The 25,544-nt window shown below is 39.6% G+C and overlaps 1 protein-coding gene across 3 annotated transcripts in view; it reads left to right on the top strand.

Annotated features, from left to right (window-relative positions):
- The window catches only part of METAP1D (methionyl aminopeptidase type 1D, mitochondrial), an 88,354-nt gene extending 65,572 nt beyond the window's left edge, over positions 1-22,782 (top strand). The window contains exons 2-10 of one of the 3 annotated variants that reach the window (XM_007074573.3): positions 4,673-4,830; positions 6,848-6,997; positions 8,455-8,603; positions 9,184-9,226; positions 12,824-12,987; positions 19,666-19,763; positions 21,085-21,132; positions 22,094-22,172; positions 22,327-22,782. In XM_007074573.3, coding sequence (XP_007074635.2) covers positions 4,673-4,830; positions 6,848-6,997; positions 8,455-8,603; positions 9,184-9,226; positions 12,824-12,987; positions 19,666-19,763; positions 21,085-21,132; positions 22,094-22,172; positions 22,327-22,405 — 968 coding nt within the window. In that variant the 3' untranslated portion in view covers positions 22,406-22,782. The other 2 variants (XM_042994706.1, XM_042994707.1) reach the window with 2 other exon arrangements.
- The last annotated feature ends 2,762 nt before the right edge of the window (positions 22,783-25,544 follow it).

Here is a 25,544-nt window from a genome sequence, read left to right on the forward strand (position 1 = left end):
TAACTACTATTTATTAGTTATAATATGATAAACAAAATAGAGGATTTTGCCCCACCTCTTTTTTTGCCACATTAATTGGAGGACCATTATCTTCTAAAGGCATGTATTTCTTAAGCCCATTTCTTCATTTCACCTGTGAAAACAGTAGATTTTTTTTTCTAGTTTGTAATGAATAGTTAGTGAAATAAACACGGTATGGTACCTTATTATCCTGTTACCTTGTGACAGCATTTATAGGGTGTCTTTTATCAGATTGAAAGAAAAGATTTTGCTTCAAATAAAAAAGTATCATATGAAAGTGGAATTTCTGAGTAGAGTGCAGAACCGTAATTGTCAACAGATTGGATATGTTCAGGCTGTGTTCCCAGTGTTTAAGTCATGTGTGGGTGTGCCTGCATCTTTTCGGCAGTGAGCCTATCATTTGGCAGGACAGGTACATTGGCAACACTGTTCATTCTAAAAGTTAATGTCTCAAAAGCCTCAGCCAGATATCCAAGTAGAGGCCTGGTGACTTCGTGCCTCAAGTTTAAGTACATAAAAAAGATTCCCCCTGTAATGACTGTGTACTTGAACTTGATAATGCTGATAAAGATGATCTCTCTATCATGTAATCAGCTGCATTGAAAAAAATCTTCATACGTCCTAAAATTGATCGGCGTCTACATCATCCCATTGCCTGGGTTGTAGCATGACAATCAGATGCTGCTGAATGAAGGCACAAATGTCAGAGCTAAAGGAGACCTCAAAGATCATAAAGTACAACTCCCTCATTTTCTTAAGACTTTCTGTATCAGTGGGCAACGTCTGAAGTGCTCCGCATAGAGCTTGGCACCAGGAAGCTCTCAACCAATGTTCACTATTATTGTTACTACTTGAGGTCACATAGTTAGGTTTTGGCGGGACCAGGAGCAGAACCATAGTTCCAAGGTGCCATCCGCTGCTCACCCTGGCCCATTTTTCATCATGCATATCACCATCTTATGTAATCTAATGTATTTGTTGGTTTGCTTGTTGTCTGTGTTCCGCCACAGAATATAAGCTCCATGAGAGCGGGGACTTTGTCACCTGGTTCAGTCTGCATCCAGAGCATGGCATATAGGAGGAGCTCAGTAAGTAGTTGTTGAATAAAATAATAAATAAATTTAGAGGCCTGCAGGTAAACATGTTGCAGATTTGAGAAGGGAAAGGAAAAAAAACTAACGCTTATGGAACACCTGCTTTTTAAGATGATTTACATACATATGTTAGCTCATGCTCACAACAGCCTAGTGTAGAGGAAAGCACTGTTCTTCCCATGTAATGGTGAAGAATGTGGGGCGCAGAAATTCTGGTAACTCAGATCTGTCTGACTTCAAAGCTCATGCTATTTTCACTACTACAATGCCTCCCAATTAGGTCAGATCTAAGAATTTTCGTGAAAAGTACCTTCATTCTAAATGTTGGATGGTCCCATGTTTATTTTTTCATAATTTTTCAAAAAAACTTTCCTTTAAATCTAATCCCTGAGGAAAAAAAGAAAAGCATGCTATCTACTAGAGCCCCTGCACACTATAGAAAGGCATCTAGGAATGGCAGACACAGCCCTTGGTTTGGTAGCAGGGGATGTGGAGCCTTAGGCCCCCCATTGACCACTAGAGGTGTGAGTCTTAGTTCCTCATCTGTAAAATGGTGCCATCAACAGCCGCCTGCCTACCAGACAGAATGGGTAAGGAAAAGATCGTGTATGTAGAGCACCTAGCACTGAACTTCATTAAAGAAAGTGGCCATTAAATGTTAACCACATTATTATTGTTACTAATTCCGTTAGTGTTACCAGAACAGCAATCATAACGCATACTTTCCTCCAAAGGGAAATACTTACAACCTTGTGTCTTGTCTGTGATCCTATCTAGGGATGCAGTTAGGGAGCCTGGAGTCATCGGTTGATTCCACCTAAGTCTTTGCTTTAGCTGGGATCCAGATTTTCTGTTCCATATCCTTAGACTGCCAGCCAACTTCTGTCAGCCACCTCACCGAAGCCTGTGTTTGGTCAACGAAGGGAGGAGGGCTTGAGAGAGTGGATGGATTAGGTCAACCCAAAACCACTTTTGGAAAAAATAACCTAATGGTAGTACCTTTTAATAGTTTTGTAATGCCTTTACGTTTTCTGGATGTTTTTCATGTGTATGAGAAAAATAATATATTTTGGGGAGGCAACTTGATCTGCTTTCTCACAGCTTTGGGACTTACTACATGTCCCTGGGGAAGTTACTTACCTTTGGGTGCCTCAGTATCTTCAACTGTGAAATGGAGCAATAACAGTTCACAACGCATAGCGTTCTCATTAAGATTCAGGAGCTAACATATGTAAAGAGCCTAGCACAGTAATTGACACATAGTAAGTGCTCAGTATTAGAAGCTATAATGGAGCACATATTTTCTTTCTCATTTTACTTTTTAAGCGTTCTTGAGGAAATACCATTTATTAGAATGCAAAGTGTTTTCACATACTTTTTCACATATTCTAATTAATTCCCACCTGAGACTCAAAAGAAGAAACTTGATCAGGGCCATACAGCTACCGAGTGATAGAGCCTAAATGAAAGTCCAGCTTCTGCTTTCCAACCATCTGCTTTTCCTAGGAAAATGCCCTGCCCCCATATACCAGTTGACAGTCCTAGAGCTGGTGGTGGTGTCTTCTGGGAAATATACAAGCTTCAGGGAATATGTACCTGCCTCTATTTAAAAGAACTTTTGATATTTAAAAGAAGTGGTATTGCTGCATTTTGTCTAGTATTTGGAATTGTTTAAAATAACACCAAAACGATTCTAGAAGTTTGATTCAACACAATTACATTCAACTTTATGGAAGAATGTAATTGAGTGAAACTTAGGACACTGAATCACTGACCACTGGGGTTTGTTTGTGTCCATGCCTTTTTCCAGTTCACTTGGAGATCTTGACTTTGGAGGCCAGTACTCACCAGCAGTTCACGTTTCTATTATGTTTCACAGCTGAAATGTTACTCTAGGCCAGTAATTCTCATACTTTAATGGGCAGGAGAATCACCCTGAGGGCTCATGAAGGCACAGATTGCTGGCCTCATGCCAAAGTTTGAGTAAGTAAATTGAGAAGGGGTCCAATATTTTGCATTTTTTCCCATGTGGCGTTGATATGCTGGTCTAGGTACCACATTTTGAGAAGCAGTGCTCTGGACCAGAAGTTGATGAACTTCTGTAAATGACCAGATAGTAATTATTTTGGGCTTTGTGGGTCATACAGTCTCTGTCACAAGTACTCAACTCTGCCACTGTGGCTCAAAGCAGCCATAGATAATTATAAGCTGTGTTCCAATAAACCTTTATTTATGGGCATTGAAATCTGAATTTCATATGATTTCACATATTAAAAAATATTATTTTTCTTATCTCTTTTTAACCATTTAGAAACATAAAAAAATCATTTTTAGGTTATGGGCTGTACAAAAACAGGCAGCAGGCCAGATTTGGCCTTCGGGCTATCGTTTGCTGATCCCTGATGTGCAATTGTGATATGTTGGGGAATTTTCAAACTATTGTTTTAATTATAAAAGTAATGCAAGTGGATGGTTTAAAAAGTGGATGGTGAGAAGTATAGAAGAAGATAAAATGAATCAGGAAGTCTTCCTCCCCACCCCCAGCCCCGATCACATGCCTCGCAAATAACCACTGTTGATGAGTATCAATTTTCAGAAATTTTATAGGCATATACAAACTTATATAAATGTATAAATTATTTTTACATCAATGGGCTTTTTATACATATTGTTCAGCATGTGTTTTTTTCCTGACAATGGATGGTGGCTTCTTTACATATCAACACATAAAAATGATTTAGCTTCTTCTCCAATAGCTTCATAGTTTTCTGTTGCGTAGATATACCATAAAGATTTCCCCAGTCCCCCATTGAGGGGAATTTGTGTTATTTCCCTTTTTTTCTACTACAAAGTGAGGGTCCATCTTCGTATATCCATTATTGCATAATACCTGCAAGGTAAGGTCCTAGGAGATGAACTGCTGAGTCAAAGGATATGTGCATTTAAAATTTTGATAGATGTTTCTAAATTCCTGTTGTGGGTACTTTCGGATCCTGTGTTCATTTTGTTTCAGGGTTACACCCTACATTTCTGCTATTTAGTCTTTATCTGACTTGAGCATTCATCATAGTGAATTTTGGTATAATGCCTCCCTGCACGTGAACTTAACACAGAGTAGTAATCCTATCAAGGGCAAAAAGTGCAGCTGGCAATTTGTCCATGATTCTTGAAAGGAAAACAGCTTTAAAGAATATAAAGCCACCCAAACAGTGCCCTGAATCTAGGGTCATCCGCACATTTGCTGCATAAGGTACCACAACAGAAATTGTTCTTTTTGCAGACCTGGTACTTAGCAGATGCTTCTATATGTTTGTTTCCCGTTAGAGTGGAGTTTTCCATTGTCAAACATTTATGTAAACATAGTATTAGCTAATAAATATGCTGTGCTATTATTGTACTAGAACTCAGAATACCACTGCTTTCCTTTCTATTTGGGGCTTTTCCTATTTTGAGCCAGTGAAGGATTAGGATAATGATTTAATAGACAACAAAGCAGCATCTTAACATGTAGCACTGTTAGGTTTTTTAACTTAAAATATGCCTATTTCTTCTCATAGGTTATCATAGAATTCTGTCTTCACCACTCAATCATATCTACTTACACAAGCAGTCAAGCAGTCAACAAAGAAGAAATTTCTTTTTCCGGAGACAAAGAGATATTTCACACAGTATAGTTTTGCCGGCCGCAGCTTCTCCAGCCCACCCAGTGCCTGAGGTACTGTATTGCCTATGATCTGCTGCTTTTTCCAGCCAAGATAAAGGTTAACTGCAGAAGCGATCAAATGTGTTTGCGCCTTTCATTTCTGAGCCTTTTGAATCCTAATTTTTAAAGTTGGTTTATGATTTAAAATTGTGATTTGAGAAGTTGTAACATCTGCAGTTCTATCACGTTAATTTTTTTTAACTAAACCTCTCATCTTACAGCTGCTTAGATTATTCAGAATTAGTTTCTACCATGAAATTTTCTATATTAAATTTCTAACATGAAGGTAAAATTACGTGTCTATAGTTTCTTAACTTTTTTAGAGAAATAAAAAAATTGGCTGTCAAATTGGGATCATTCAAGAGAGATTACTTGAAGCCCATACACTAGGTGTTTTTTCCTAAAGCCTGCTCTTATACTTTCCATAGGATTAGTGCTGCTGTTTTTGAATCCTCTTTTAGAATAATTAAATAAAACCTCTTGCCTCAGAGCATTCTTGATTTTTTTTTTCAGAGATTACAATTCTGTGGAAAGAATCTATTTTCGAAATGCAGTATAAAGGAGGTGTGTGGGTCATGTAGGAAGAATGAGAACAGCTGAAAGAAGTATAGATTTCTCACAAAAATCACCTGCCTTCCCCCTTTTATGCATTTTTTTTTTAGCAGTAAACCCACATTAAGTATATTATACTCCCTGAAAGTGAGTGGCCCTTTTTTGTGGAAAGGGGCCAGTGAGACAGGCTACCAGAGCCCAGAAGTATATTCCTGGTATTTCCTTAGTGGGAAAGAAAAGGAAATGTCCAGAGAGATGAATGTATTGTTTTAGAAGTGTCAGTGACAACCCAGTAGCCCTTCTGCCTGTAATTGTAACCTGGCCACATCACAAAGCAGAGTGGAGACAAGAGCACAGTCTGCGGGGGAGACCGGGCGAGCTTTGGGCCCTGGTGGCAAAGCTGTAGGAACAGGTGCTCATCCAGAGCTCAGCTGTGGTGCTGCGAGCAGTGGCATTACCTGTGTCAGGAGGGCCCCTCTGAACACAGGAATCAGTGACAGTCCTAAGCCCTGTGTGATACGCTTCACGAAGAGCAGACCCCTAACCTCAGCCCTTCCACAGTTGCTGTGATGTCAATTGAAATAGCGTTATCTCCCTCAGCTTCCTGTTCCCAACTGCCGTGTACCCTTCCTGGGTACTGTTCAACAATGCTTATATGGCACTTTCCATAAATAGATTGTAAAGAGCTGAGCAAAACCTTGGGACTGAAAGAAGCTCTGTGTGTAAAATTGTATTTATTTTCTGAATGCTGCCCACAGGTTTAAGTAAGCAGTGGAGAATGTTCTGCAAGGGTGATCAGAGTTGAATGTTTTGAGTTTTGGGGGGGTTTCTTTGTTTGTTTTTGACAAGTGATGGAAATGTTCTAGGTATTCTTTATGCACTTAAAAAAAAAGAAAGAAAGAAAAAGAAAAGAAAGCTGTTTGGTTTTGTTCTCTAGTCCCTTCTTAGTTTGGGTACAGTTGCGAAGTGTAAGAAAAGTGTCTACGTAATAGGCTTCAGAAGACTTGACAGTCAGCCTTTTACATACGTTCATTCGGAGAGGGTGTTGTGAGCTATCCTTTGCATAAATTTTATCTTTGTGTTACGAAGATGAAAGTGCTCTTAATTAGCCATTGGGCAATTTGGAAGCTTGGTGCTATTTTTTTCATCAATGGCAATAATGCTTCTTACGGGCTTGGGAGGAGGAAGAAAAGAAAACCACTGTTTGTTTTGACCAGAAGTCTACTTCAGACCAGTTTGACTCAAAGCACAGTAAGGTTAACAGACCATCCAGAAGCAGCACTAACAGGCAACGATAAGTTCAAAAGGGCAGGGGAAGGAACTGGGGGCAGCCTGGAGGGTCTGTTGTGCTGGCTTCGGAGGTCGGTGCTCCGGCAGGAAGGGCAGAGCTCCATGAAGCAGGAGGCTGTGTCCGAAAAAATGATCCCATTGTCGTGTGCTGGGTTCTGATCTTCATTTTCAATCCTTTTTCCTCAAGCACATAAAGAAGCCAGACTATGTGACGACAGGCATTGTACCCGACTGGGGAGACAGCATAGAAGTTAAGAATGAAGATCAGATTCAAGGGCTTCGTCAGGCTTGTCAGCTGGCCCGTCATGTCCTCCTCCTGGCTGGGAAGAGTTTAAAGGTGGCGTCTCACCAAGCCTCAGAAGGGCTTACAGAAGGGGCAACAAACCCTCCTCTTTGCCTTCTTTCCATTTAACTCTTCTTTTGTATACATCTAATTTGTTAAAAACCAAGTAAAGCCTGGGATGGGGGAAAGGGATTTTATTATTTTATGTGTTTTTTTAAGAGGTAACTTAAAATCCAAATTCAGTTTTAAGTATCAGGATTCCAGAGATACTTTGGGCCCAGCCAGCCTGTCCAACTTGATCCAGGGCAGACAGTTCTGACTTCTGCCTCCTTATTCCTGCCTGTAGTTTCTGCTTTTATTCCCCACATTATTTCTGTGTGCCTGAAGAGAGTTGTTCTGCCTCATCCTTTGTTTCCTGTTTTCTTGCATTAGCTCTGCAAAGAAAGATTAGAGCAGATAACACAAAGCTATAGGTAATATAAAAATGTAACTATGGACAACTATCTTACTACAAGATTTAGTTCTTCCAGAATAATCTGAAACACCCTGCTTTATAGGAATCCTTAAATATATATATATATATATATATATATATATATATATATATATATAGGCCTGTAGTTTCCAAAAGGTGGGCAGAATTTAAGAAGTGAGTCTCAGGAATGAAATCACTTAGGGTATCATTTGTGTAATAAAGTTGTTATAGCAACATAACTAAGCTTAATGTGAATATCAAATAACACAAAGAAATATTACAGAAATAGTTAATTTTTAATAAAAGATTTTGTTTTAGAATTTTATGACTTATGAGTTTATGGAGATATCTTCATGTACTCATAAAACTCAATTTTATTTTTGTTTTTTTTTAGTTTGAGAGAGGATTTTTTTAGTTTGGGTTTGAGAAAAAATACTCTCCAAAGTATTTTTTTAAAACAATGGATTTATTCAGGTATGAAAGAAATCAAGATTTGTGAAAAACAAATTTCTACGATAGGTATCAGACTGAATTTTTAAAATAATCATCCATAATCTCCCCACCATTGCTGCAAAGCCCATGTAAGATTTCTCTTAGATAAGAAGGTGTGGGATGACCTACTTTTCAAGCTTTGTCATCTAAACTGAAGATACTTTTGAGAATGTATTTATATGCTTCAGCTAGCCTGAGGCACTAACCATTGAAGAAGAGGAAGGAATTGCCCAGGAAGCTTTGTGAAGTGTTCAGGCCCAAAGGAGTCATGTCATTGAATGACTCACGGATAATTTAAAGGATCTTAGAGTTTAAAGTCTCCATTTCCTAATAGCCCATAACACCATCCTATGCCCAAACAGTTGTCCAAAAGGCACAATTAAAAATTTAATGTTAATCACCATTAATTAAACTGTTGTATCACAAGTTTATCACAGTAAATTTATATAATCTCATCAGAAAGTACTGTAGCTGTAGACATAGTCAATGAGTGCAGGAAATGACTTCAACGGTTGCTGCACAATTTCTTTATTTAATATTTTAGGTTGACATGACAACTGAAGAGATAGATGCTCTTGTCCATCAGGAAATCATCAGTCATGATGCTTATCCCTCACCTCTAGGCTACGGAGGTTTTCCAAAATCTGTTTGTACCTCTGTAAACAACGTGCTATGTCATGGTATTCCTGACAGGTATTCATTGCTTAATAACATATTGTTCCTTCAGAAACTAAAACATGAAACTAAGATCTATAACATATGTTGAAAGATACTAGTTTAATTGAAACCCACCTGTAAACTTTTGAAGCTGATTATGGTAAAACAAAAATTTTGAAGTATTTTGCCTCAACGGGACATAATTTAACTGTTTGTTAAAGCAGTGTGTAATCCACACAAGTCATGGTTCATGAAATATTTCTTTTACCTTCTTAAGTTTTAACCATATAAATGGTAAAAATCCAAATGTAGGCAAATATAAATTATCAACTGTTGTTTTGGGTCTTTGCAAAATTAAGGAAACTAATAAATACATTTTTTTAAAGACTGTTTTAAAGATTTTTAAACAATGGCAGTATGTTCCTATTTTGTATGTCTTGTAAAATTTGATGTGACTAATGTAACTTAAAGATTAGATATAGTTATTCCATTTATTCCTCTTCCACTCCAAATTATCATTGTGACTCACTGGGCGTGTGATAGTCTTAGGTATTTATTTTTACATTCCTTTTATTGAGATCTGTCTATCACCATTTTTATTCTGTTTATGTTTCAGTCGACCTCTTCAGGATGGAGATATTATCAACATTGATGTCACGGTGAGTAAATAATATAAAAAAATAGTCTTTGATCAACTTCAGAATTGCTGGTAGCAACAGGAAGAATTGTGGATTGAAAATGTGAACTGCACCAAGGGAAGTGCTGTTTACTTCCAGACCCAGACGCAAGCAGCTGGTTTCCTTTTTTGTCTTTAACTCTGTGTTTATTCCAAGTAAACCCAGGCCTGACTTGAATTTAGGGCTGGAATCAGATGCACTGAGATCAATGTTGGCCTAAGTGAAATGTCAACCCAATCCTGCTATGTGTCATGTTTTTGAGAAGGTGTAATTGTTATTGATCCACTGTGTAGTTAATGCAGAGCACCACAGCACTGGGCAGCTGCTGAAGCTAGATATGTATGAGATGAGCTAACGCGAAGAAAGCCAGCATTTTTCCTTCACTCTGCCAAGATTGATCTTCCTCTTCCTGCTGATTTTGAGTGGGGCCTGTCATTATCTTACTCTGTCATTAGGGGCTACATTGGCCTGTGTGTGTCAGTCTATTTGGACAGCAACTCTTTTGCTAGCAGTGTTCCTTAGATTTATTAAAATCCCTGAAGGTAACGTCGTGTTCCATTTCTGGTATAGAGGGTGTAGAGAGCCTTGAACTTGGAACATACAAACAGAGTGGTTTTCTCACTGAACCTAAGTTTTTACCAAATGGTTAACAGCCTTTCTTTTAAATAACAACCCAAAGTGATTTCACATGGAAACTTAGAATTGTACAAGCTCTAACCTTTACTAATTCCCTCAGCCTCTCACTATTCTCAGACTTGGATGATTTGTGCCTTGGCAGTTCATTTTACTAAAAAATTTTGTAGCGGTTCCTTTGGATTATGTAGATTGGAGATAAATTCTATACATCTGATGATTAATAAATTATTTTTAAATGAATAAATAAAATTTAATCATCTGATGAGAACTTGTTGAGACAGACAACATTCAAGGAGTATAGCTTCTATTAATGAGGAAATATTTTTAATAATAGTTATTTGTCTATCCAGACCATGAAGACAGGTGAGCGTGGGAATGAGGTAGAAATTGGCATCCAACCGTTGGGTTTGGTCAAATTTTTAGTTGTTTAAATTAACTCACCCTCTTGTCTTCCTATCAGTTTGTATGATAATATAGTCAGGGATTCTTTTATTGCTGATACTTTTTCATATATCATTTTGTCCTACTTAGAATACTTGAACATTTGCTCCACATAGATTCAGTTGGTTTATCTTTCCAACTCAGAATCATGTAGAGGGAGATATTTTATGAAGTATACCTGAAATAAAGTATTTTTCATGATATGCTTTTCTTTTGAATTGTAACTGATTTAGGGGTTTTACATTTATCGTCTCACCTAATCACCCCCTAATAAAATATTGCTGCTTTGAATGAAACCAGCACACTCTTTCCTGCTGCTTCCAGTTCATCCAAAGAGAATATTCCATGCCTTTTCTGTTTTCCTGAAGACTTTTAATAAACAATTCCAATTTTAACATTAAAATATTTCACAGTTGCAAAACTAATAAAGCAAAGTGAAATATTTCAGGTGTCTAGAAATATGGAGGAGTCAGGAAGCATACAGGTAGGTATCTTAACAAATTATATTTCTTTTTCTTTACCCTTCCCCACAAATTATATTTCTTATGAGATCTTTTATTAAGTGAAAGACTCCATTATTAGATCCTTATACTTTATTAGAAAATACTCATTATGTGTTTTATAATTGTTTACATGTAGTATATACATCACAGGAAAACAGGCGTCTTTCCCCCTTGAAGGTTGAATGTTAAAAAATAGACAATGAGATATCCAGAGTAGTTGCTCAATAAATATATGTTTAATAAATGAAGTACAAAACAAGAATACTTTGTGAACACAAATCCTAATTATAGATAACTGCCACAGACTTTCAAAAGTATCGTTATTTCCATATATATTGAGTTTTCTAAGTAGCCATTTTGAAAGCTAGCCAAAAGAATTATACAAAGGCAAATAAAGATTTTTAAAAATATTTTTACTTAAATAACAGTTATAAAACACTGAGTTATACATTAAAAAATTTTTTTAATGTTTAGTTTTAGAGAGAGAAACACAGAGTGAAAGCAGGGGAGGGGCAGAGAGAGAGGGAGCACAGAATCTGAGGTAGGCTCCAGCCTCTGAGCTGTCAGCACAGAGTCCGATGAAGGCTGATGCAGGGCTCGAACTCACAAACCGCGAGATCATGACCTGAGCCAAAGTCAGAGGCTTGACGGACTGAGCCACCCAGGTGCCCCTATGCATTTTGTGAAGTGATTATTACTCTTGTATTGGCAACTGTTATATATTTGTGTATAAAATCAAACTTGTACTTTCTTGGATTGCAAATGGGAATAAATGTATAAAATTCTATTGCAAGGAGTTAAGGTCATTTGACATAGTAGAGAAAACATTTGATTAGAAGCCAATAACCCATCATATTAATCTGGATCTACCTCTGTATTCCACCACTAACCTGAGACAAGTTACTTGTGTATGCCTCAGTTTTCTAACTTAGAAACCGAAGACATAGTAAAGACTTTTCCTGCTTCCCTTATAGAGGATAGTATTTTTTAATGCAGAATAGTATACAGATTTAAGACATTAAATCAGTATTAAAACAGTCAGGAAGCTCAGATAAACATCTTTTTTATAAGTTTCTGCATTCTACTTCATGAGAAAGAGAAATGTGAAAAATAATTACATAGGTCAAATTTATGCAAAATAGCAAATGCCATGCTATGTCTAAGGATCAGCTTTCAACCAGTCTCCTCTACCTTCTCTGTTTATTATAGTGTTTGTTATTATTGATTTTTATAACAAATCTGGTATTTTTCAAGATCCTATGGGGCCTTCTGAATCATTGACAACTGATAAAATTGTTTTTTCTGTAATTTTATCCTTAAGTCTATTTTGTTATGGTTTAATCCTTTAAAACCCATGTATAGTGTTTTCTGTTAACATTCTGCTATCTGGAACATTTGATTAAGGTTTCACTTCCAGATAAGACTTTTCCATAGCATATTTCATTCTCATATCAAGCCACTTCAATTCTTAGAACTAAATTCTCCTATGTCTAATACTGACAAGTCTATTTTATTTCTTCTTATCTAATCACTTCCAAGTATAGAAATGGTAAATAAAAGATCATATATCTCCATGACACTGAAGAAACTTCTCACTAGGTTAAATACTTCTGGGTTCTTTAGACCTATTATAGTAATTATGGGTCAGTGTCTTTGGTCAGTAAATTATGCATATGTAGTTTTGTCTTCTCAGAAACAAAATGAGGTATCAAAACATTTTAATAGCATTGCTAATCATAATGCTATTGAAATAGCCCTACCATTACATATTTATTTTTAAATTTTGTAATATTGTTGTATGGCTTCTTTTTTTTTAATTTCTGTGAGGCTTTAGCATGTCCCTTTTTTTTTTTTTTTTTTTTTTTGGTAGGGAAACTTGAGAGTAATTCTGGAAGGGTGAAATATATGAATCTACTAAATGCATAGATGAGCACAATATATACTTTAATGAGTACATTTACAAACGAGAACATATTTTAAAATGTTTGCCTGTGTTTAGGTCTATTACAATGGCTACCATGGGGATACCTCTGAAACATTTTTGGTGGGCAATGTGGACGAATGTGGTAAAAAGTTAGTGGAGGTTGCCAGGAGGTGTAGAGATGAAGCAATTGCAGCTTGCAGAGCGGGGGCTCCCTTCTCTGTAATTGGAAACACAATCAGGTAAGCCTTACACTGACAAGTAAAGGGAGGGTTGGCAAATGGTACAAAGGTTATTGGTGGCTTGGTATAAAGTTGATGACATGTTTTATGATTCAGAACCATCATTTCAGTCTGATATCAGTATGTGGACTGCCAAGCTGCAGTGTTGTTCCCTGGGTTTAAAAAAAAAAAAAAAGAAAGATTTTAAAACAGTGAATTATACTCAGGTCAGCGGGAAACTTATAAGAGCAGCAAGCAATATTTATACGACTGCTTTAGTTTTAGCTCGACATATTAGTCTGTAGTGTTCCTTTGCTCAAAATCATACCAAATATGGAAAAAAGTACCTAAGGGGGTAAACATCCCAACTCTTGGGTAACGAAACAGGAGAAAAGCTAAATTTTATAAAGGAATGAGGTGAAACATATTCTTGTGATACAAAGGTAAAAAGCATTAGCTCGAGCAAGCCTTACCTTTCAGATCAGTGGATTAGCAAACAGGCTAAAAGGGTAAGCTAATGTCCTTTTCTCGTCCGGTTCAGTTTTCCTGTACACCATTGTTTATTTTCCAAACGGTATTCTATGCGTGCTTTGTGAGTATATGTGTATTTTCTGAATTCAAGACTTTTCCCTATAATCTGTTACCTACGTTTAGATCTTTTTTCCCCCATAACTGTTTTGAAGTAGACGTACGGAATATGTGTTTTCATCTAAAAGTAATACATTTTGTTAAAGATGATCACATCAGTACCTTTTAAAGCACTGTTCTCATTAATATGAACCATTGAACACTTCCCGTTTGTCTAAAGGATGGAAGGCGTAGTCACCTTGAAAAGATGCTGCCTTTTTTCTTCGTAAGCCCTCAAATACTTTAAGAAAAAAGGCAATAAAATATCAGTTAAATGTATTTATGGCTTTAAAAATATTGTAACAATGTCTGAATCAAACTTTAGTAAAATCTCTTTGGGTTATATCTGAGAAGCTTTTATTGAAGACTTCGAGCAAAATTGTGTTTTTGACAGTTTTAAATTATAGGCTAACTAGCCTGGGAAAAAAGGATAGTGTCTCTCTGTTCTTTCATAGGAAATGTTGAATCAGACCCCTACTGGGAAAAGAAATTTAATGCATATCTCACTATCTTACTGTCCATGAATATAATAGAAATGAATTCAAAATGCAGTTTTATTTTTGCAAATGGGATGAGTCGATAGATGTATCTCATATTTTTGAACACCTAGGGTTCAACAAATTTACTGGTGGTGCTCTTGCATTTTAACAAAATTTATTCTTCAGTAGAAGGGGGCAGAGAACACTAGATTCTTATTCAAGCATTCTATCGAGCTCTGCATTCATGGCTGTGTCTAAAGGGCATGTCAGCCTTTGATTCTCTCTGAGAGGTAATTATCCTTTTCCTGTCACGGAACAACAAATGATAGCTAACTACAGAGGCACATTTGCAGTAGTCACATTCATCAACTGCAGAAAAAAAAATTCAATTTAATTGTGCAACACAGCTGCACATGGGCTTTTGAGCATTTCTGTTGTTCTCCCTGTCTCGCTATTCCTCCCTCCAGATCTATTTTTTAAACTTTTTTTCTGGTTATTTTTTCCCCTTTTTGTCTCTTCTTCCATTTTTACTCTCTGTACTTTCTTGTTAAAGTAATTTTCCTTTGTGGCTCTCATTCTTTTTTCCCCATTGAAGGCTATGAATGTAGAAAATTATCACAATTACTCATATAATTGAGCCTCTTTGTAGCAAGTGCAACTCCAGTAGCCTTTCTCCATCATGAAAATGGTTTCATTATAGGGTTTTTCATATTCTCTGACACCATCTACACAGAGGAACAGGCGTGCAGATGAGATGTGCTAGGAACAGGCTAGATCAGTAAGGTCACAGTAGGAATAATTAGCTCTGCTATGGAAAGAGCATCTAGGCCTTTTACTGCTACATAAATGTACTGTCCGTGGCTTTTAGTCACAAAAAAACTTACTAACAAATGGAGCTCCCGCCTACTACTTTGAAAAAAAGATTTGTATCAACACTACAATTTTCCATCATTAAGACTAATAACACAGAGCCTAGTATACATCAAGGGGAATAAAAAGAAAAATCTCACATTCAAGTGGCGGCTGGGTGCTGACCTTTGTTCCCTTTTTTTGTGTACGACTTAACTCTTTACAAAAAAGAGCCACACGCCACACCAACATGCAGGTGAACTCCAGCTAGTACTCGCAAAGCGTAGCATTCAGTCGGAAAATCTGATAAATCTCCATGCAGGATAATGCATTTCATTACATATTCACTACATTAATTCTAGCTACATAAAAAGAAGAAGAAGAAGAGGAAGAGTAGAATTGAAAGTGACATTGGATTTTAGCTATCTGGATGCAAAGGTCAGTTTTCGCAGAGGATGAATTTGCATGTACAAGCTCCTTTGAAAACCAGATCAGTCTCAACAACTACACTTACAAAAACTACGTGAAAAATAATAGACAATGAACTTTTTACTTTTACCCTGATACATTTCGTTGTTTAGATGGTTTGTGTCTGCCACTGGGGACTAACAAATGTTTGTTCTGGCGTGTTAAGGCAGTGTTTCTGGACCTCTATTATTTCGCCTTTTCTTATTCAGGCAAGATCTCAAGGGAGTAAATAAACAATCTCCACCTTTAAGCCAAAAGTACTTGGAATCATTACAGACCGAAGGTTTACAAGCATCTTTCAACCAGCCTTACTTATTTTAAGATATTTACCATCTTTTGCACAAATTCCTTCTCCTGATACACCATGAAAAGAACATGCAAGCATCTTTTATGAGTAGTACGTCACCAAAAACCGAGTGGTCTTTATGGGAAATTTTGAAATTCTCTGAAGCCTGTAAGGATGGGATGATATCTCTGGAGAAGCACTGGCTAAAATAGTTTAATGAAAAGAGTTCTCTCTGTGCCCTTGTGCTTCATGAGGGATGGCTAGTGATGTTTGGGCTACAGTGTTACCATACTCCCTGCACCTCCATTTGCTTTAAATTTTTTCTAAATCCGTGTATTTGTAATTATCTCTAGATGATATGATCCATGCGTATGAGAATACTGTGAATGTGTAGATTCACGCATCCCAAATATGTGACAGTTCAATCAAAAATAATTTAAACTTACAGTTGTAAATGTCATGATGAAAGTATCAATAAATGGTTTTTAATGTTTAATTCATAAGTATATGTTTTGATATTAATTTAGAAGAATATAAAGCAGATTTTTAAAAATAATCTCTTTCTATTAGATTATGCACATTTAAACAATAAGTGGCTCAGGCAAAATAAGTCATTTTAATGTCATCCGTGATGGATTTTTCTTGACAGCTACTGTAAATTACAATTACACTGCTTCCCTCTGCACACGAAAGTAAGCACTGCAATAAATTATCTTTTATTTCAATCCATCATGTCTGCTTTTCGGAAACAGAAAACCTCAAATAAAAGTTCGGCACTATTGTAAGAAAAATACAGTAATTTGTGATCCAGCTTGAGACATAAACGTGTACCGCTCTTTTGGAAAACGGTTGTTGGCTTTCAAAAATATTACTAATTGTACTTAAACATTACTTGTCATTAGAGGGAATCCTTGGACTTGTGCATTCCTTCATTCAAAGCTTACTGCTTAAAATAAAAATCTGGAAAGACTGAAGTAAAATTCTGTAACTTGGAAGATCAGGTGCCATTTAATCAGAGATACGACTGTTTGGAAATTGGTGCTGTTTGTAGGATTCACGTAGAAATGGTGATAAAACTATTTCCGTGTGCATTTTACTTCTTTAGAAGAGAATGCACTTAAATATAGTACTCCTCTGCCCTCTTGGCGAATGTATCCTTAGTCATAAAATGTAGCTGAAATGTATTAAGGGTTTTAATTTCTCCAGACAATACTTCAATTGAGGAAAACTACCTCATGAAAGGGAATTAAACTGAAGAAAACAGTCACAAGATGAAATTCCTTAAGAGAGATTTCTCTTTCAACTATAAACTGTAACTGAAACATGAACTATGATAATAGTATAATTTGAAAGTAAGTTCATAGACTATGTTTATACACTTCCTTCTTCCTTTCCCCTCTTCTCTCACCCCAAATAGTCCCTATGAAGGACTTCAAGTCATAAACGTGCTCAGGCTCATAGGTAAACGTACTGCCTGAGAGGATTTTTAGTTAGGGAAAATCAGAACAAAACAGCTAATGCCAGGAGAATTCTTTTCAGTAGATTTCAGCAGAAAGAAGGCAGATCTCATGAGTGGAATGTCCAGGACAAGAAGACCCTTGTGCTCAGAAATGGTCAAGGCCCTGTAATGGCTGGTGTTGGGGCGCAACGGAGGCATTTCTTGGGCACCCCTGCCCGTCCAGCTGTTTCCATTTTCCTCAACACACCAGTTAAGAAAAGCACACATGCTCCACCTTCCCATGCCGCAGTCAGGGTTACCACTACTTGCTTTCCTGTTAGAGCGGGACCTGCTATTACAGGTCCCTTGGATTATCTCCATGAAATTAGATTTGGACCCTAGAATCAGGTAGATAATCTTGTGTTTCCCATATATTCCAAAGTAGTAGAAGGAGCATTATTTTAAGTAGTAATTAGGGACATTAAGGAGATTTAATGGCATTTAGTCCCAGTAAGTATGTGTTGAAAAGCTCACTACAAATCCAAAAGGAAAATACCCTGAAAAAGCAGATAGAAGTATATACTTAGCTTCTGGGAATCAAGCATTGAGATGGGTGCTTAGCCAAGGAGCTGAGTGAAATTTGTCCGGTTCTTTTCTTCTTTCCATCCGGCTGTGAAATCCTGACCTTTGCATTCATGACACATACATTCTATGATACTCCTATGACCATAAGTTCCAGCAGGATCCAGGCAGCAAATTGTTGTAGGAGAATGCACTCAAATACCTTTAGCCACCTTGTAATTGCCCAGCTTTTTTTATGAAGAGGAATGAGAGGGATGATGGCAGAGGGAACCCAAGTGTTTTTTCAGAGTGGGTTTTCTTCCTCTCCTTTCATCAGAAATTAAAACGAAGATTGCCATTGTAACACACATTTAAGATGTAGCCGTGATGCCTACCAATCAGTTAGATCCCAGGGTTTTTTTTTTAGGGTTTTGTTTTGTTTTGTTTAGAAAATAAAATAGAACAGTTTACATTGAGTGTTCTTAGAACCATTGAGGTCTGTTGGGATTGAAGTCACATAATTTACAGGTTTAAGTAGAACCCATTCTTGTAAAAAAAAAAAAAAAGTCTTGATCATTATTGTTTTGTCTCAGTCTCTCTTCCACCCTCTATCCACTCCTCAGTTTTTATTCAGAAATTGTGTGGTACAAATGGAAACACCTTGGAAAAGTTTTTGTACCTCCTGCCCAAAGAGCAAAAGCACATAGAAATAACTATAACCATAAGGTACAACTTTAAGAGATAAAAATGTTGACTTATTATTCCTGTCATCAACACGTGCTTAGCTTACCTATTTCTGCACTATCGGTTACATGGAAATTAATTCTGAATGAGAGGCTGTCCACCTGCTATTTGTAGTGACATCCTGGTCCAAGGGAAGATATCTTACAGGTCTGGAGATGCAACTTAAACGTATTCAGTGATAACTATTGACATGAATGCTCATAGAGATGCTGCCTTTGAGTTCATGTTAAATTGAACCTAGGGTCTGTTGGAAACTCTAGTTTGAGATCTGAAAACTTTGATTTTGGTAAAAATTTAAATAGGAGTCCTATAAATCCTGATTTATTGTTACGGTTAGGGTTAGGGCACTGTGCCCCTTATCCATGTGGAAATATAAATTGTTAATGGTATATATGTTCTTATCTTTGTGGTACTCCTAGAAATGAATATGTTCACCTGATTTCAAAAACAACTTCTTAGCTTTATAGGTGAAGATTTTAGGGTTGGATTCTATTTGCCACATTTCATTTATGTGGAATAGATGGAACTCAGTACATTTGCATGTAGAAATAACTAATAAAGCATTAAGAGTTAGGAATCACAATACTAGCTTCTCTTAAGCATCACAGTGATTAAAAAACATTCTGTGTGAATTTTGTTAATGATACAGGTCTCGCATGGAAATCCCAATGATCACAAAGTTTTGGAGTATTTTAAGAATATTGACAAAGCAGATTTGACCTTTTGTATGAGTGTTTCTGTTTCTAAGATGTATAATGTTTTGAAATAGTCCAAAATAAGGGAACTATAAAAGTAGGAAGTCACATTTCTAGATTGCATTTTTGTTTCTCTGTTTGGTTCTCAAATTAGTATTAACTTGCACAGTCTTTGGCGAAACCTCATACAAACAAGGCAAGTTTTTATTCCCTGCATTCTATACACATGTATTTTGGTTATGTATATCGATCTTTATATGAGGTAACACTCATTTGTTATCTAAAAGTGGCCTTGTTTGAATGCTGTACTAAGGTAAATGAAACAAACTACTATGTTAGATACATACCTTTTTTCTTAATTTATCCAAAGGGAGTCATTACATGCAATGGCAACAATTTTAATTATTCCGGAATAATGAAAACAGTAATATTATCATCTGACTCTAAATATAACTGATTTTTTCTCTTTCAGGGGCTATTTTAAAGTGACTTTAAGTATGCATTAAAAACTTACCTAATTTAATTAAATATTTTGTTTGGTCACTTTTAAAGCCACATAACTCATCAGAATGGTTTGCAAGTCTGTCCACATTTTGTGGGTCATGGGATAGGATCTTACTTTCATGGACATCCAGAAATTTGGCATCATGGTAAGAAAGTGATTGAATGGAATCTGGAAAAGGCAGTTTTGTTCCTGAGGCTCCTCTAACTTTGAATGCCTATTATCATCCTTTGGTGTGTATGCATGTGTATGTGTAGTGGGGCGGGGGGGGGGGTTACTTAATTGTAACCAGCACATTACAATGTTATTGGATTAGAGCCCAGCAGTTTCAGTCTCAAAGAAAGGTTTATTTTGCTTTTTGTCTTCCCACAAAAGGTGATGGCTAGAAGGCACAAGGGATATTTGCCTAGAAAGTTACTGAAAACAAAATGCCACTGCATCAATGTCCCAGCAGCATGCACATACGACTGTTTTCTGTTTTTCTTTTCCTACCCCCTTCTCTAACCGCTGACTGTTGTGGTTAAACTTCATTACATCCTACACAGCGTTGACAGCTGATCTATTTAGCAGCATGCACTCTTTAGTGATTTCTAGATTATACCCACCCTTGTGTTCCTTCCCCAGAGCCTCCTCTTTTCACTGCCTGGGTGTGCACCCTACAGTGAGAACGCAAGGGTGGGCCAGAGCAGTGGGAGGATTTGGGTGTGGGTAGGAGGCGGTTCTATAGAGTGGCCCCCAGGGGAGCTGCACACCTGGACAAGGACCAAAGGAAAGTTGGGCCTTGACCTGTGTGCTTGGGGTGGGAGCAGTCCCTGGAGGGAATACCGCCTGGAACCCATTACCCGGAAGATCTCCAAGATCTCCGTAGACCCAGCAGGTCAGAATTCCTTTTGCACCAGAGAGTCCCCCCTCCCCCCGCCCCAGGCAGCTCAGAGGAGGTCCGGGCAGGAGTGCAGACAGAGCATCTCAGGCATGTACCCCACCCTGCCCCAACACTTGGAGTTATTGCAGGGTTACCCGCCCTGTCCTAGCCTCCTGCTCCAATCTGCACACTAAGTGGCTGCCTTCCCTTCGTATCAGTTCCCCAAGATATCTTCCTCTTTGGGATAGGAGGGCAGGGCCTAGGACCCAGTGAAACCAGGAGACCTTGAAGCAAGTGGCCAGGGGACAGTGGAGGGGGGAACGCAACAGGTGTCTGGAACACCCAGGCTGCCTCTGCTAGGCCTTGGTGCACCCTTCCCAGGGGTCTTGACCCCCAGCAAAGAAAATGCAGAGGCTAAGGCCCAGAACCCCTGTGTTTAACCCCTTGGCAGTAGCCACTACCAGGATTCTAGATCTCTCCATCCTTCCTTCTACCCTAAAACAAAATAAGTAAAATGACCAAGGTTTTTGAGCAGTCCTGTCCTTCTAATTCTATTCTCTTTCTCTCCATTTCCCACTCCCCCTACTGCATATATTTTGTTTTGCAGCGAATGACAGTGATCTACTCATGGAGGAGGGAATGGCGTTCACTATAGGTCAGTGCCCAAGTTCCCCTTTAGAGAGTGGTGGCTCCTGGGTGGAGGCAGCAGCGCTGGCCTAGGCCAGGCAGTCCCGTGAAGGAATAATAAAGCCAATCAGTGTAATGAAATAATTCAGATGCATAGCAAATCTGATTAAATAATATCCTCGAGTCCCATCTTCCTAAATCAGATACTTACCGACACATTTAGGAGACGGCAGCCGTCCAACCTCTAATTTTGTTACCAGCATAATGTGGTGTTTGGTTTTTTGTTTTGTTTTGGTTTTGGTTTGGGTTTTTTTTTTGTTTTTTTTTTTTTTTGGTTTTGGTTTTGGTTTTGGGGTTTTGTTTTGTTTTGTTTTGTTTTCATTAACACCCAGTGACTAGAAGTGATTATGTCCCTTGCTCTCTGTCAGCAAGTGGCATGTCCTTTCTGGCTGCCCATTCCTGGCTGATCATGTGGTTGGTGTCACCACCAAATTCCAATCACCTCAGACCTCAGAGGCATCATATTTCTGACTGTGGTACTTAATGGAGAAGCAATTAGAGTGAAATAAGAAAATTGTTATTTGCTGATTAATGAACATTTTGAGCATGTTTTAAAAATTCAAATATTTTAAAAAACTGACTGGTATTTATAAGAGGGACTGGTGTTTGGGTGGTTATTATCCACAGGGTCCTAATTAAGGCTTGATTAAAATGCCCTTTTTTCTAAAAAAAAAATTATGAACTAGGCAACTTCATACATTTTTTAATGCAGTGGTGTTTCCTCTTCCTACTGTTTAGTTTGTAGTATACTATGTAAGCAACATCAATTATCAGCCCTTGCGAGATGACAACATGAACCCGTGGGGGAAGCGCTTGCGGGGAGGGGAGGAGAACCATCTTATTCTCTTTTTTCATAATCAGCCGAAACAGAAACAATATTTGACAAGAATCTGATTAGATCACTGCAGTAAATATTTTCCCTCTTACAGAGCCAATCATCACCGAGGGATCCCCTGAATTTAAAGTCCTAGAGGATGCATGGACTGTGGTCTCCCTGGACAATCAAAGGTGTTTGCTTTCTGTGCCATTGGTTTTGAATTCTATGGGAAGGGAAGCTTCGATCAACGGCCCTGGCCCTGATGGGCTGCTGCTCCTCTCCCCCGTACCCTGAACCCACAGCTAGGGGTGTCGCTCTTTCCCATGGCTGCTGTGTGTGTTTCAGGTCCGCCCAGTTCGAGCACACCGTTCTCATCACGTCGGGGGGCGTGGAGATCCTGACCAAACTGCCCCACGAGGCCTGAGGAGCCGCCTGAAGGTCACAGAGGCCAGGAGGTTTTTATCCTAAATTGTTGAAATCTAGCTGGAGAACTTTTAAAAGACACAGGCGAACGGCAGTTCACGCAGTAACCAACCTAGCACTTACTCTTGGAAAAACCCGGTGGGGTTTGGGGGCACTGGGAACTCAGATCTCAAGCCTTGCCTTGGCCTGAGCAGCTTCAGAGGGATGGATCCTGGAGCCGGCTCGGCTTCCCAACGCTCCCCACTTCCCAACGCAGGGAAAAGATTCTGGAGGGGAATGGGGACGCCCTCAGTTGGAAGAGGAAGGATTTCTAGAGATGCATGGTTTTCTCTTTGCCTTGTCTTGACTCTGGCCAAGTAAAAAGCTTTTCCTTCTTAACCATTGTGTCTGTGCTCCTTGCATCTCTGACAGTTACTAGGGGGAGAGAGTGGGTGGTTAATTTTTGAATCTCTAAACTTTTCACATGTGCATGTAAGGAGGGAAAAATGAGCCTAGATGTTAGCTGGGAATTTTTTTAAAGTCTCTTTTTTCCGCCTTGTGGATCCCACGTTGGCACTCTCAGGGGCCAACCACCCCCCAGCCTTTCATAGCTGCTTTTGCAGATGAAAAGATTAGCCCGCAAATGGAAGGGTTGGTCACAAACATTTCTTTGCCTGGGAACCCTGGGCCTGGTCCCTACAGGGCTTTATCAGTCCAGAAACATGACTTTCCCAGTCCCCTGTGGCTCCTCCTACTTTTCCCTCATCCTACCCTAAGTGGCCATCCCTGAGGTTACTTTTGAGAGCCCCTCTCCGAACTGCCATCACACACACACACACACACACACACACACACACACACACACACACAGACACACACGACTGTATGTTGCACTAGGAATTAGAACATCGGCCCCACCTGTCCAGATGTGAGCAGTGTCCAGCTGGTCTACCTCCTAAGCAGACCATATTGGCCCCTTTTGGACTGTGCTCTTCTGATGGAGACCCAGAGGATCCCAGCACGGGGAGATACGGAAACTTTTGAGGGCTAGAGCCAAGTTAGCTGGGATTGGAGCTGGCAAGCCCATAGCTCCACCTGCTTCCGAAGCAGGAAATCCAAGGGCCACGTTCTGCATTTCCCAAAGGCCGATTTCTGATCAGAATACCCTTCCTTCCTCAGCACCCTTCCCCGCCGCCCCCCCCCCCCCCCAGCACCTGTTCACACCTGGGCTCAGGTGAAGAGGTTTGGGGCCTCTAGCAGACCACATAGAAACGATCCCTGCTCTGGTCATGGTTTAAAGAGCAAGTTCAGTGAAGGTGTCTGGGCAGTCAGGGGTTGTGCTAACTTTTGCTTCTACTGAAACGGGTTTTGCAAAGTTGCCACCCTCTAAATACAGCTTGAGCTGCAGAGCATCAAGGAAATGTGAGCACCTGTAGTTATCATGACAGGTGGCCTCTGTGATCAGGACCCAAGAGGCAGCTCACTTTGTGACACTCAGAGTGGAGAAGAGATGGGAAACTGAAGCCAATAAGTGCACTCGGAAAAGTGGCTAGTTCAAGCTTTTCCCTAAACTTGGATTCTCTCAGGTGTCCTCCAACCCCTCCAACTCCCTTTCTCTGTGTCTAGAGATGTAGAATTTGGACCGAAGTAGTTCCAATTCAAGTGGATCTGAGAGCTGGAAAAGACGAGGAAAAGGTTGAAGATTTAAAGGACCATAGAAAAACTTGGGGGATGCTTGAGAGTTGGCCAAGCAAAAGCCTCAAGATGAGGCTGCTGCTCTGGACCCATCCGATTCTCTAGTAAGGAACCAGGCCCAGATGGCCTTGGGGGAGGTTTGCCAGATAATGATTGCACTTCTCTCCTAGAACAATCAGATTGCAATGGTTAGCCACTTATCTTATCTACGGATCAGTTTACTCCAAGTTCCTCAAGAATAATTTTATTAGGACCACAGGATTTTACCATCCACTGGGATAACGTGCTGCTTGGGCAGCAGTTATTCTGAGGTGGAAGTATTTGGGGGACAGGTTTATAACCCTATATATTAAAGTAACTAGTTTGAGCCTAATTTAAATATTATACACACGTATATGTATATATACCAGCACCAGCCAATACTCGCTCCGTAGGAAACAAACTTGAATTAGAACGAACTCCGTTTAACCTGCTTTGAAGTTGAAGTTAGAAAGCAGATTTAAAAATACCCCGTGCACCACAGCTACCACCTCCCAGATGAACTGGCCCCAAACCTCCCGCGGGGCCGCGGGGATTTCCGCCCACGCGTGGCCACGGCTACCACCACCCCGCGCGGGTCCTGCGGTGTCTCCAACAGGTTCTACTCGGAATCCGGGACTCTCAGAATAAATGTGAGAGTTTTGCTCCCTCACAGAGTTGGGGCAGGCAAAGATCTTAGCAAACCAACGTTTCAGAACAGGTGTCTTAACAGCGGGGGTTTGGGGGGCTTGCGGGGGAGGGATCCACTCTGGGCTCCGAGAGTGGGGGGAGATAAGATCGCTCACTCAGAAGCTACTCAAGGCCTGGCGTCTCTGCTCCCGAGGGCCCCGGCTCAGCCTTCCCTCCCCAGACCTGCTTCTCTGGGGCTAGGAAATAATTCCCGAATGTAGAGACTCCCTCGCCCACATATAATTCATTTCTAACACAAACAAGGCTCTGAAACCTTTTCCTGAGGGGGCGCGTGCGGGTCCTTTGTTCCACGCAGCCAGCCCTGTCCCCTGCGCTGGAAAGGCTTGGATTCTCCCCCTCCAGATGTGGACCGAGAGCCCTGTAGACAGTCGCGACCTGTGGCCGTCTCTCCCCCCTTCCCTCATCTTGCAGTTCTCTGGAATAAACCCAGCCGTCGGGTTTCCTCACACGTAGCCCTGAGCGCCCGAAGTCAACAGCCACTTCCCACGGTCCCAACCCCGACCCCGCGCCAGCCGAGGCAATCACTTACGTGGGCAGGGCCCGCTATAGGTGCGCGCGAAAGACCGGGGGCCCGGGCGGCATCCGTGCTGTCGTGCGTGCGTACCGCACCTCACTCCACACCCCGAAACAGGCGCTAGGAAGGAGCTATTAAAACCACAAGTGGAACAAGGAAATCAAGAGGAGTCGAGCGGCTCCAAGAGCAGTCTGGTGGCGGAGTCATTAGCTGGTTGTTGCTA

This window comes from Panthera tigris, chromosome C1 (genome assembly GCF_018350195.1).
Source record: "Panthera tigris isolate Pti1 chromosome C1, P.tigris_Pti1_mat1.1, whole genome shotgun sequence".
Taxonomy (NCBI): Eukaryota; Metazoa; Chordata; class Mammalia; order Carnivora; family Felidae; genus Panthera; species Panthera tigris.